At 40.0% G+C, this 12,452-nt stretch overlaps 1 protein-coding gene across 1 annotated transcript in view; it reads left to right on the top strand.

The window, feature by feature from the left end:
• SLC9A9 (solute carrier family 9 member A9) overlaps positions 1-12,452 on the top strand; it is a 264,850-nt gene that overhangs the window by 54,174 nt on the left and 198,224 nt on the right. Inside the window, exon 5 of the mRNA XM_079977932.1 lies at positions 9,265-9,380. Coding sequence (XP_079834058.1) covers positions 9,265-9,380 — 116 coding nt within the window. The remainder of the gene's footprint in view (positions 1-9,264; positions 9,381-12,452) is intronic.

Genomic DNA, 12,452 nt, shown 5'->3' with positions numbered 1-12,452 from the left:
ATTTCAGTTAAATGCATTGTAAACTTTGTTTGAGAATTTAGGTTAGCAAAAAAGGAACTCCACAGTGCCATCTGGTGTCACAGTGTTATAATGCATATACAACGCATATAAAGCGCTTTTTCTTTGCTGAGTCCCAAGTTCAACAGGGTCAGTCATGTGCGTTTCTCTCCTACAATTGTACCTGGTTACACACATTCACACATAATGCATCCACATGGGATAGTGGCCTTATTCACAGTTCTAGTAGCACCTTTGGCTGAAGTTTAGCATACCCACCTTTGGGAGATGAAGCCACTGATGTAGTAGAGGAAGGGCTTGGAATCAAAACAAAATGGAATGCTGTGAGGAGCAGACAGGAGATAAGAAAGATAAAAGAACAGGAAATGTGGATAGTTTTAAGAGAAAGTGGAAACCAAGAGATGGAACTGTTCTGTGGTTGGCCAGGGGAATAAGGAGGAGAGGGTAACCAGCTGTGAAGAATGGGAAGAGAAAAACCCTTCTTGAAAAGGGATGGCCCATTGCAAAAGTGGACCTTCCTCAGAGGCCCCTAATCACAGAACTGTGAACACTTGGTTATTGTGACTGCACTTCTAGATTATTGCTTTGATAGTAGAATATATCAGGGACTTAACAAGCAGGATGTAATTAAACTTTACAGTATCCTTAATTTGCTTGGCTGATGTCCTTATTTAAAAGCTGGTTAGAGAGTTCTTTACAATAGTTTGTCTTAACTACCAAACTGACTTGTCCTTTGGGAAACGTTACCAGGATTCATGAGGAAGAAGGTAAATATCCCTAACCACTGTTTTTTTTTCCATTACACGAGGTGGGCATCCCTGCAGAGGTGTGGACTCATGTCAAGGGAGGTGGCAGCTATTCCCTGACACCTGTTGGGCAGTTTTCCTACTAGTGTTTTATTCTGGAATAACCATGATTTGCTCACTCACTTTTTATAGGGCTTGCATACTCTGTCATATTCAAATCATTCCCTCCCTATGTTTTTACTGTGCTTCTTCCACCTTTTTGATCATTGCAAAATCATCACCACCCAACATGTACTTTTGTAACCCAAGAAAATGTTTAATGAAAACATTTTTAAAAAGAGTTCAATGGCTGTGCCCATTTAGACAGGAAAATGTGCAACTGAAACTCCTTATGAGAGGAGCATTTCGTGAGGCAGGGATGATGGGTTGGAGATACCCCCAGATTTTCTCCATTGCTTGCCCTGTAATTCCTATTCCATGGCCACTTCTTTTTCTCCCTTCTCTGTCTTATATTGGAGCAGCAGAGTTTAGGAACATAAGAAGCTGCCCACACAGAGGCAGACCACTATTCCATCTATCCCAGGGGTCAGCAAACTTTTTCAGCAGGGGGGCCAGCAGGGGGCCAGTCCACCATCCGTTAGACCATGCGGTGGGCCAGACTATATTTTGAAAACAAACAAAAAAACCGAACAAATTCCTGTGCCCCACTAAGAACCCAGAGATGCATTTTAAATAAAAGCACACATTCTACTCATGTAAAAACACCAGGACACATTCTACTCATGTAAAAACATGCTGATTCTCGGACCGTCCTTGGGCCGGATTTAGAAGGCAATTGGGCCGAATCCAGCCCACGGGCCTTAGGTTGCCTACCCATGATCTAGCCCAACACTGTCAACACTGAATGGCAACAAATCTCCAAGATTTCAGGCAAGAGTCTTTTCCAGACTCACCTTGGCTGATGCACAATCAGTGTACATCACCAATGTGTGTACATCTGCAGGTATGTAAGCCTGGATGGTGCATCTAACATGCTCTAACACATATACATCCTTGTCTGGACTACTAATCATACACAACACAGCACTTGAGGGTCTCTACCTCTAGACTGGAACTATATTATATTACTATAATCCAGATACCATTATTTAGTTTTGCTAATTGCACTAAAATGCTTGGAGCCAACTGGCATTACTTAGTGGATAAAATTACTTGTCATTAGGCAAAGCCTGAGGAGGGGGAGGGAGTATGAATTATACATTTTTTCTAATTGTGAAATCATTTTTTATTGGTAATAAATTAGTTTTAAGCCTGCCATTTATTTATTTTTTAAAAAAACCACAGGAATTGTCCAACATAAATTATCTAACCGTGACCTAGTAAGGCCAGTACAAGTCATTATTTCACAGCATTTTCTTTGGACCATAAGCACCTCTGGTCCATTTGCGCTCGTGCTGTTGTCACTGTGTAGTTCAGTTAATCCAATAAAAATGTTAAAGTCAAGTCAAACATGCTTTTTTATGGTTAAATTCATGCCAGATTTTACAGTGGGTTATTCCCTAATCTCATTTATATTACTCTGAAAGTCAGAAACTGATCTTAATTATCTCTTAATGGTAGTATAATCTCATTTTGAGACAACGTGAGGGGCTGTAGTGAAGGCCATATCTTGTCGCAAAAGAGCAAAGAACACCATTTTAAGTGCATTTAGATTGAAAATAGTTTACTGCCAAGTTCTCGCGTTTTAAAGATAGGACATTAAATATTTAAGGCTGCAATCATATGCACACTTACTTGAAAGCAAGCTCTACTGAATAGGACCGCATCCAAATAAGAATTGCAGTGTCAGGCTCCAAAGTGTAAATGTGAAGTAACACTGGTCGACACAAATAATAGTTCATGTCATCAGACTGTTCTGGGAGTCAGCCACTTCAGGGAAATGGGAAATATCACTTCAGCCTGTGTTTGTGAGGTGGGTGGGTAGCCTGTCTGAACAGTCGTCCACAAAAAAGACCCTACACATAGATGACTAACATTTCATGGAGAAGGGTACATTAGAATTTTCTGTCACAAACTTATAGGCACAGTACACATGTTATATTGTATACACACAGACCGAGAACAGAATCACATTACTGAACTCTTCCTAACCCTGTTATGTAGGTCCAACTATATGTGATGCTAATTACATTGCATGAAACCACATATTTGTTTTTGTTTTTTTATTTTATTAAAGTTGCTGGGCAATTTTTATCAGGATGACAGCATGTGGGGAGGGGAGATTTGCCGCTTTTTTTTCTAAGTGTAATTGCAGTGCAGGAGGTGATTTTTGTCGTGATTGCAGTGCAGGAAGAGTTAAACTTGCAGAATGGGGGCTACACATTCCACAGAGCAACATATATGTTCTAAGGATTTATAAGAAATGCATTTGCTTCACATTAATTACCTAATTCACACTTTCCAAAACAATGTGTAAAGTAAAACACATTGTCCTTCAAAATTAGCACTTCTCTGAATTTTTCTATGTAGTTCTCCAACTCAAATGAAAGTTGACAAAACTGCATTATATTAGGGAAAAGGACTTGCAAAACTGTCCTATTAGAAGAAATGGAAATGAAAATGATTTTTTTGTGAGGGTTTTTTTTTTAAAATCACAAACTGATATGAAAATTGGGCGAAGTAAATTTAAAATCATAAAAATGAGGAATTGAAACTGACAGATTTCTCCATCTCTAAATTGTGACCTAAACCATAGGTGTTGACAAACCATTTTTACAACCACGGTCACCTGAGAATAAACTGCACATCTTTATTCAGGTAGGTAGCCGTGTTGGTCTGACACAGTCAAAATAAATAAAAATAAAAATAAATTGTCCAGTAGCACCTTAGAGACCAACTAAGTTTGTTCTGGGTATAAGCTTTTGTGTGCATGCACACTTCTTCCACCCTCCCACTATATATAAGGGTCTGCTGACTGCTGTTTCATTGTGCATGCACATGAAAGATTATACCCAGAACAAACTTAGTTGGTCTCTAAGGTGCTACTGGACAATTTTTTAAAAAAATATATGTACATCTTTATGTTGAAACTGGCTTTCAATCACTTTTTCTTGCAGCTTCACTTATTATTTGTTTTTCTTTATTTTTCTACCATGGAAGCATTTGCAATTATATTATTAATTATATGAGTCATAGTCACAGGTCAAACTATAATCACAATTTCTGATTAATTTCACAAGGTTATTCTTTGGCCTCTGAGAATTTGTTTTTAAAAGTTCATTCAGTCAATCTATGTCATCAGTCATGGTGAGATTTTTTTTGATGTTTTGTTAATAACTAAGGTAGCTTTGATTTAAAATTCAAATAGTTTGCAGCAAGTTGAAAGATTCACTGACACTAGGTTTTGGACTGCCTACTTTTGATACTATTTCATGCCTCATTTGTCATAGTAATTATGTGATTTAGTCATTATTCAGAGATCAAGTGAATATTGTTCATGGTGAAGATTCAGGTTTTAGGTATACACAGTAATAATGATCGATAGAAGCTGAGCTCTGGAACACCATGTTCTACAATGAAATAAATATGTATTTGTGATGTAGTATAATATTCATATATTTAATCCAACACACACGTACACATTTATGTTAGAAATGTAATGGAATATTACAATATTATGTTTAGATCTCAAATGCAAATTTGGCACTCTCTTTTCAGAGAAACCTTATCCCTCTTGTTCATCACAGAATTCACAAACATGGCACTAGCTCTACCCCCTGGGTGACATCATGTATGTTGGTGATCCTTCTGAGCCAATCAGTAAATGGCTGATTCCAAAGAAAGCTGGTTCACTGTGCAAAAGGTTTTCAACACAGGAATGGGAAGAGCCATCACTGATTAGGTGTTGCATTCCTGAAGCCACCTTTACTCATTCTTCAGTGAACACCTGAAGAGGGTTGATGGGTGGTGTGGGGGTGCCAGAGTACAGAAACCAGGGTGCCCTGCATTTAGAAGAATTGCTTGTGGATATTAACGATCATGGGAAGCTTACTCAACTGCACTTTTCATCCCTCTAGTTCAGTGGTCTACTATAGTCAAGTTGTTGTTTAGTCATTAGGTCATGTCCAACTCTTCATGAACCCCATGGACCAGAGCAAGCCAGGCACTCATATCTACCACTGCCTTCTGCAGTTTGGTCAAACTCATGCTTGTAGCTTCGAGAACACTGTCTAACCATCTCGTCCCCTGTCGTCCCCTTCTCCTTGTGCCCTCCATCTTTCCCAACATCAGGGTCTTTTCCAGGGAGTCTTCTCTTCTCATGAGGTGGCCAACATATTGGAGCCTCAGCTTCAGGATCTGTCCTTCCAGTGAGCACTCAGGGCTGATTTCCTTCAGAATGGATAGGTTTGATCTTCTTGCAGTCCATGGGACTCTGAAGAGTCTCCTCCAGCACTATAATTCAAAAGCATCAATTCTTCGGCAATCAGCCTTCTTTATGGTCCAGCTCTCACTTCTATACATCACTACTGGGAAAACCATAGCTTTAACTATACGGACCTTTGTCGACAAGGTGATGTTTCTGCCTTTTAAGATGCTGTCTAGGTTTGTCATTGCTTTTCTCCCAAGAAGCAGGCTTCTTTTAATTTCGTGGCTGCTGTCACCATCTGCAGTGATCACAGAGCCCAAGAAAGGAAAATCTCTCACTGCCTCCATCATAGTGGCCTTCTAAGAGTACCAGGCAGAGATGTCTTGCCCATCATCTGATTATTATATACTGGATATTCCAGGGACCGAGCCACTGGCCTTCATGAAAAGCATGATAAAGATAGCAAGATCTTAAGGGAAACATTCCACCAATGGCTGGAGCTACAGACATTGTTCTGGGATACAAGTAAGAGTTTCCCAGTTCAAATGAAAATGTATTCACTGTACAATGTAAGGCAGCAGGGGGGCCCTTGAACTGGGGCACCCAGTACCCAGTGTTCAGAAACTTGACTGCTGTGCCACTGGCTCTCTGAGCCCTTGATCCAACAGACAGATCAGGTTGCAGTGCTGTCCTGAATAGTGTTAGCTGACTTTGCAGCTGATGCCGATCAGCTGACCTTTCAGTACAATGGAAAAGGTGCCAAGCTGTACAAAACCTTTCCTTCTGGGCTGGCAGCTAAGTAACTTGTTTAGGTAATAACACAAAACTGCTCTCACCTGGCCCCTGCCTTGCCCCCATTGTGCTGCAGCTCATCTAGCCAATCTGGAATTGGCTGTCCATCATTATGTTTCCTGCTTTTGGCCCTCAGATCCCATGTGCCTGATTCAATACATGTCCGACAGCCTGGTCATGACTACATTCCCTGCCTCTGCCTAACATGTCCCTCAATCCATGTCAAACCCAAAATCTGTGGCCAGCTAGACTAAAGTCTGGCATGCACTTCAGCCTCTTGTTGCATGATTTATAAAGTTTGCAGCTGCAGATATTACAGGTACTCATCATATTTGCAAAAGCATTTGCTCCAAATTATTACCCAAAAAGCATTCCAAGGCTGAGCAGTTATAACAGATTCTGGGGAAATTAAACGAAGGCTGGATGGGCCATGAATCTGATACAATAAAATTTTTGTGCCTTAATATACAGAATGAATTGAACAAACCATCCCTATAGTCCCTCATTTTCACTGCATTACATTTGCTCTGTAATGTGGCTACAAACAAACAAACAAATAGAAGCCCAGTTAACTCTTCATTATGTTTGATTATATGTTTTCAGTCTATAGCAGCCATCAAAGACGCCTTAGGCTACAACATAATCATGTCTAGGCATAGTAAGATCCCTGATGACATATTAGGACAGGAGAATTCGATACTGGGTTAGAAAACAGATTGGGTGAGTGAGATGTACATTAAAATTTCAGTCATTACCATAGCAATATGTGACATAGAAAGAACTGTGTGCTTAAAACTTTACTTCGATACAATCTGCACTCATTAATGTGTTCCAAAAGATTACAGCAAGGAGTCACTATTTAACAAAGGAGAATACCTCGCCTCGACATACAATCGATAAATAGATTTAGGTGTCTGGATAGGGAACATGCAATGTGGTTTGTTGTACGTAGAACAGAGCTTCATTTAAACAGAGCCTTCTAATTAATTTTTGTGTGTGGCTTTAAAAGGACAGCAGCTTCCATTAGGTACAATTATGGCTGCCAGCTGCAAGGATTCAGCTCCTAACTTCGGTTTCTCTTGCATATGCGCGCAAACTTTTCATAGGCTTCTGCCTGCTTTCAAACATAGGCAAGTAGATACATTTCCATTTTCTCTATGTGCGGAATAACTTCCCAAAAAGCACTTTCAGCCCCTCTGCACCTTGTGCTGATTGCTGTCAGCATACTTTAGCTATGAAGATAAAGTAAAAAGGTAAATGGGCCCCTGACCATTAGGTCCAGTCGTGACCGACTCTGGGGTTGCGGCGCTCATCTTGCTTTATTGGCCAAGGGAGCTGGCCGACAGCTTCCGGGTCATGTGGTCAGCATGACTAAGCCGCTTCTGGCAAACCAGAGCAGCGCACGGAAACGCCGTTTACCTTCCCGCTGGAGCAGTACCTATTTATCTACTTACATTTGACGTGCTTTTGAACTGCTAGGTTGGCAGGAGCTGAGACCGAGCAACAGGAGCTCACCCCATCATGGGGATTCGAACTACCAACCTTCTGATCAGCAAGTCCTAGGCTCTGTGGTTTAACCCACAGCGCCACCCGCGTCCCTTTGAAGATAAGGTACTGATAGTCAAAAACTTCTCCACAGCTCAGGGCCGGTGACAGGTCTGAGGAGGCCCTGAGCAAAAAAATGGGGGGAGAGGCAGCACAACCCCGGTGCCCTCTCAAAGTAAGGTTGCTAAGGGGTAGATCAGTGGGCAGCCTGCAGTGGGGATGGGTGATCACAGTGGGCAGCTATGAAAATGGGTGGCGCCATATTGCCAGCTGACAAGAGAAACACCAGGTTAAGCAGCTGCATAAGCACCATCATAATCTTTTCCTCAAAATATTTCTGGATCCTGACTAGGACTGGGGAAGAAACTTATTTCACTTCACATTTAAAGGTGACTCTACCAAAATTGCACTTCCCAAAACAATGAAAGAACTGAAAACACACTGTCATCCTTTGAAATTCACACTTCTCTGAATTTTGCAGTGCAGTTTTCCAGTCGAGTAATGTGTAGGAAATGGTAAAAATGCATTTCCTGGGATAAAGTGTGCATGCAAAAGCATATTATATGGAGGAGTGAATGCTTTTCAAATGTCCATATTTGGCAAAAATTCGTGCAAATATGTGCATGGTAGGAGGCATTTGTATTTAAATGCCAGTGAATTGTCATGAGGACTTTTTTTAAAAAAAAACAACAACCTGGGCTGATGTGGAAATGTGGAGAACTAAACTTAGGAATGGAAGAATTAGAAAGGGGGAAATGGCAGGTTTGCCCATCCCTAGTCCTGACATATGGTACGTCATTGGGGCTGAGAGGCATTGAGGTAATATAGATGGTAGCAGCTCTAGTTGTGTTATCCTACATGTGTTTCCTCAGACCCAAACCTTTAAAAAATAATTAAAGGGTGCTTACATCACTTGCAATGGACCTCAGCCATGATATGTGCTGACACCCAGATAGGTCTTAGTTTTATGCATATTTGACTGCGTAGCCAGGCAGAATGAGACATGTAGATACTGGGGCAATTGACATCAACTTTCCAGTGTGCAAAAAGAGTAACACTTGTCAGGTTCTCAATATGTGCTAAATGTTTAACTGTCATGCCAATCAAATAACCTTATTTAGGGTTTTTCTTTTACAGTTAAATACACAGTCCAATGACTTGTCCTCTCTCACACACAAGTTAGCAAGATTGATGCCCCATGTTTCCAAACCTGACTTTTTGATTGATTGTTCTCACAAATATTAATATCCATCTTGTTTTCAGCTACAAGCCTGAACATTTTAATATAGCCTGTACTTGTAAAATTTATTTAATAAATAAGTAGCAATGAAACAATGAAAGCTGCAAAAGCGATCCTTTTAGAATTGTCAGAACTAGTCAGCACAACATCTCCTCTCACACTAGTTTGTGCGAAGGTTCTACAATATCTGACAGGTTGATTTTGATAATCTCTTCTTCAGATTACTTCTGTAAAATGAATGGCTAAATATATTGTCATCTATCACAAAGTGAATAAATTGCTGATATTTGGTGTAAAGGTAGGGTTTTGGGGTGGGGGCCGTTCCTCAAATGTCTAGAAAATCTTGATATAATATTTCAGGCCTAAAACAGAACTAGATTTATAGACTGCAGCAATTTACCCTCTGCACTGCTATAATCACACGCAATAAAAAGACATTGGGCAATGTACATCCTAGCAGTTTAAACAAGAAACCACGTCAAAAGTTGTGAAAAGAAAATAGGGTTCTGTAATGGTTCTGAATAGTCTTTATTTATTTTTATCGTCCAATCCTGCAGGTTGATAATGTATGGCTTCGTACAGGCTATGGTCCAACTTAGCCAGCTGAAGGAAGGAGACTTTCATTTCACTGACTGTTTATTATTTGGTTCTTTAATGTCTGCTACAGATCCAGGTAAATATACATTATTTTGTATATATTTTTTGCCTGCTTAATAAAAAATATTAATGTTTTAAACTCATATACATTAATTCAGAGAATTTAGAGTGGCAGAATGTACAATAGTTTCTCCCATTTTATCCTCACACAGATTAGGCATGGGGGAAAGCACTTTTCAGATAAACTTCTCACTGCCTCTCCCCATATGAACTGGCCCAAACCCTGCAGTCTTCACCAAAGGGTCTTCTCCAGGTGCCCCACCTGAGGGAGGTGCTAAGGGTGGTCACATGAGAGTGGGCCTTCATAGTGGTGGCCACCCGTCTGTTGAATGCTCTCCCCAGGACAACATGCCTGGCACCATCATTATCAATTTTGAGATGTCATGCTGAGACCTTTGGGGGTGTATTTGGTAATTTGGTATTTGGGACACGGGTGGCACTGTGGTCTATACCACTGAGCCTCTTGGGCTTGCCGATCAGAAGGTCGGCAGTTCGAATCCCCACGACAGAGTAAGCTCCCGTTGCTCGGTCCCTGCTCCTGCCAACCTAGCAGTTCGAAAGCACGTCAAAGTGCAAGTAGACAAATAGGTACCGCTCCAGCAGGAAGGTAAACGGTGTTTCCGTGCACTGCTCTGGTTTCAGTGTTCTGTTGCGCCAGAAGCGGCTTAGTCATGCTGGCCACATGACCCAGAAAAACTGTCTGCAGACAAACGCCGGCTCCCTCAATCTGTAAAGCGAGATAAGAGCCACAACCCCAGAGTCTTCTGCAACTGGACGTAACTATCAGGGGTCCTTTACCCTTTTTTATTTGGTAATTAAGCTCTCCCTTGTGATGGTATTCAACTTTTAGTGATGTGTATAGAATCTGTCTTTATTGATAGGTTAGTGGATAAGAATTTTATATATTTTTGTACCCATTGTTTTAAATGTTTTGGATTCAATGTTATATCAATCTATGAAATGGGTTGTGCTGCCTAGTCCCACCTCAACACCTTAAGTAGACCAATGCTGAGGCTACTCAGAGTGTGTGACACGAAGGGTGGGGTTAGTCAGCAGACCCCCATTCATAGATTGATAAAACACATGAACATTTCACTTAAAGAAAGATAGAATGGCTGGACTAGTGGGTCTCATATTTGCTCCAGGATTAGAACAGAGGTTTCCCTCTTCCAAATTCAAAACCATTAACCCCACTCCATAGCCACGAACACTGATCTGCTTGTGGTTTCTCAGGTTAGCATACAAAGCCCCCAAGAAATAGTATATTTCCCAAAGTAAATATTCCCAAAGATGTCCTGTCAAAGCTGGAGATGCCCACCTTATTCCATATTTTGCTTTAGGCAAGATGTGGTTGCAGCTGTACTCTGACATTCACTCAGGGATCTGAATGACATGGTCCTGTAATATTATTGCACATCATTTTCTGTTCCTAAGACTGCAGCCTGCTCTACAGTCCTATGAAGAGATTATGAGTGCTGGAACAGGAAGAGAGTCTTTAAAACAGCACTCAAATCCCAATGGATTCAATGACACGTTTGACATTTCCTTTTGGTACATGGGAGGCATGGCTGATAGAGACAAACACATCTGTATGTTTAGTCTGTATCTTTTTGTAGAGTCCCCCCCCCCTTAGTTCTATTTTGTTTTCTGCATTGATGCACTTTAAAAAAAAGTTTTCAAAATATTTCATATGCACTTTTAATTTTAAATGCATATCTTCCTCTCAAAATGCATATTTTCAGACAAGTACAAAATGGATTGTACATCTAAAACAGCAGTGTGGTTCCTTTCCATCCCACTTGTTAATGCCAGAGGTCTAAGATACATCATGGGGGAACAAAGCTGTTGTGCTGTCATCTCTTATGTAAAATTTGCTAGGAACATTCAGCTTTCAGCCACAGAAACCTTATATCCGAGATGGAAAACCTTTTGTTGGACTACAATTCCCTCTATAACAAAGGCAAAATAACCCAGTCAAGGACCAAGAAAAAACATGAATGATTCAGTAATGGCAAGACTCAAGTGCAGTGAAAGCTTTCATAATCTAATCTAATCTAATCTAATAAAATAAATATGTGGAACAACCAGTAAGAGACCGATATGTTAATGAAAATACAAAACAATACATCATGGGAGGCATAGAACTAATGGTTTTTATATTGTTTTATTATACAGGTTTGTTGTTGTAAGGTGCTCAGAGAAATGTTTTATGTCTTATTGCTGTAAACCACTTCAATATACTTTTTTATAGCAAGCAGTATATAACAATTTTTATAAATAAATGTGATACACATTTTTTTGGTGGAGGTAGAACACAGCTACTTGTTAATCTCTTGCTAACTATGATGAAAAAACAACCATCCTTTTATCTATGATTTTCCACACCACTCTAGCCAGTTATGAAAAGTCTCAGGGGTGATGTGATTAAAAAATCAGCACTCATTGAAAAATTGGTCCTTGGTCACGCTGCAAAACAAATTACATCACCACTTCGCCATATGCCTGCATCAAATCATATTAACAGGCCCTGAACTTTCAAGACTGGCTTTATACATATCAAGTCTGAAATGAATCTCATTGATATCTGTAGGATTCTTCTCAAGTTATGGGTGCTTAGAATTTCAATTTTGGGTTGCAATTCAATGTATGCTTATTGAACTCAATGAGGCTTGATACTATTCCAGTATGGTTTCCTGTTCAGTTGAATAAGAAAATTCTACTAATTCTTCAGAATGACCCGAAGTGAATACAAATTATGTTTTACAAGAGTTTTAGTTATCTGTTCCCCATTGTCACATATGTGCTTGTTTTAATGTAATGATAAGGAACAAGAAAGCTATTTTAGGGTTCAAATCAATAGCCACATTTGTTTTAAAAGTAAACAAATGGGACTAGAAGGCCCATCTTTTCTTACTTATTACCAAGGAACTTAATAAAACAGCTGGAAGTGTTTGAGTGGACCTGGATAATTAATGCTGATATAAGTGCAATTTTAAGTGAGTCTACTCAGAAGTAAGCCCCTTTGAGTTGAGACTTACATCCAGGTAAGTTACATTTTCTGTGGTTACACTGACAAAATAACTGTAAT

The sequence above is a fragment of the Podarcis cretensis genome (genome assembly GCF_951804945.1).
Source record: "Podarcis cretensis genome assembly, chromosome: 5".
Lineage (NCBI taxonomy): Eukaryota > Metazoa > Chordata > Lepidosauria > Squamata > Lacertidae > Podarcis > Podarcis cretensis.
Note: the sequence above shows the minus strand (reverse complement) of the source record. Positions and strands in the feature narration are given on the sequence as shown.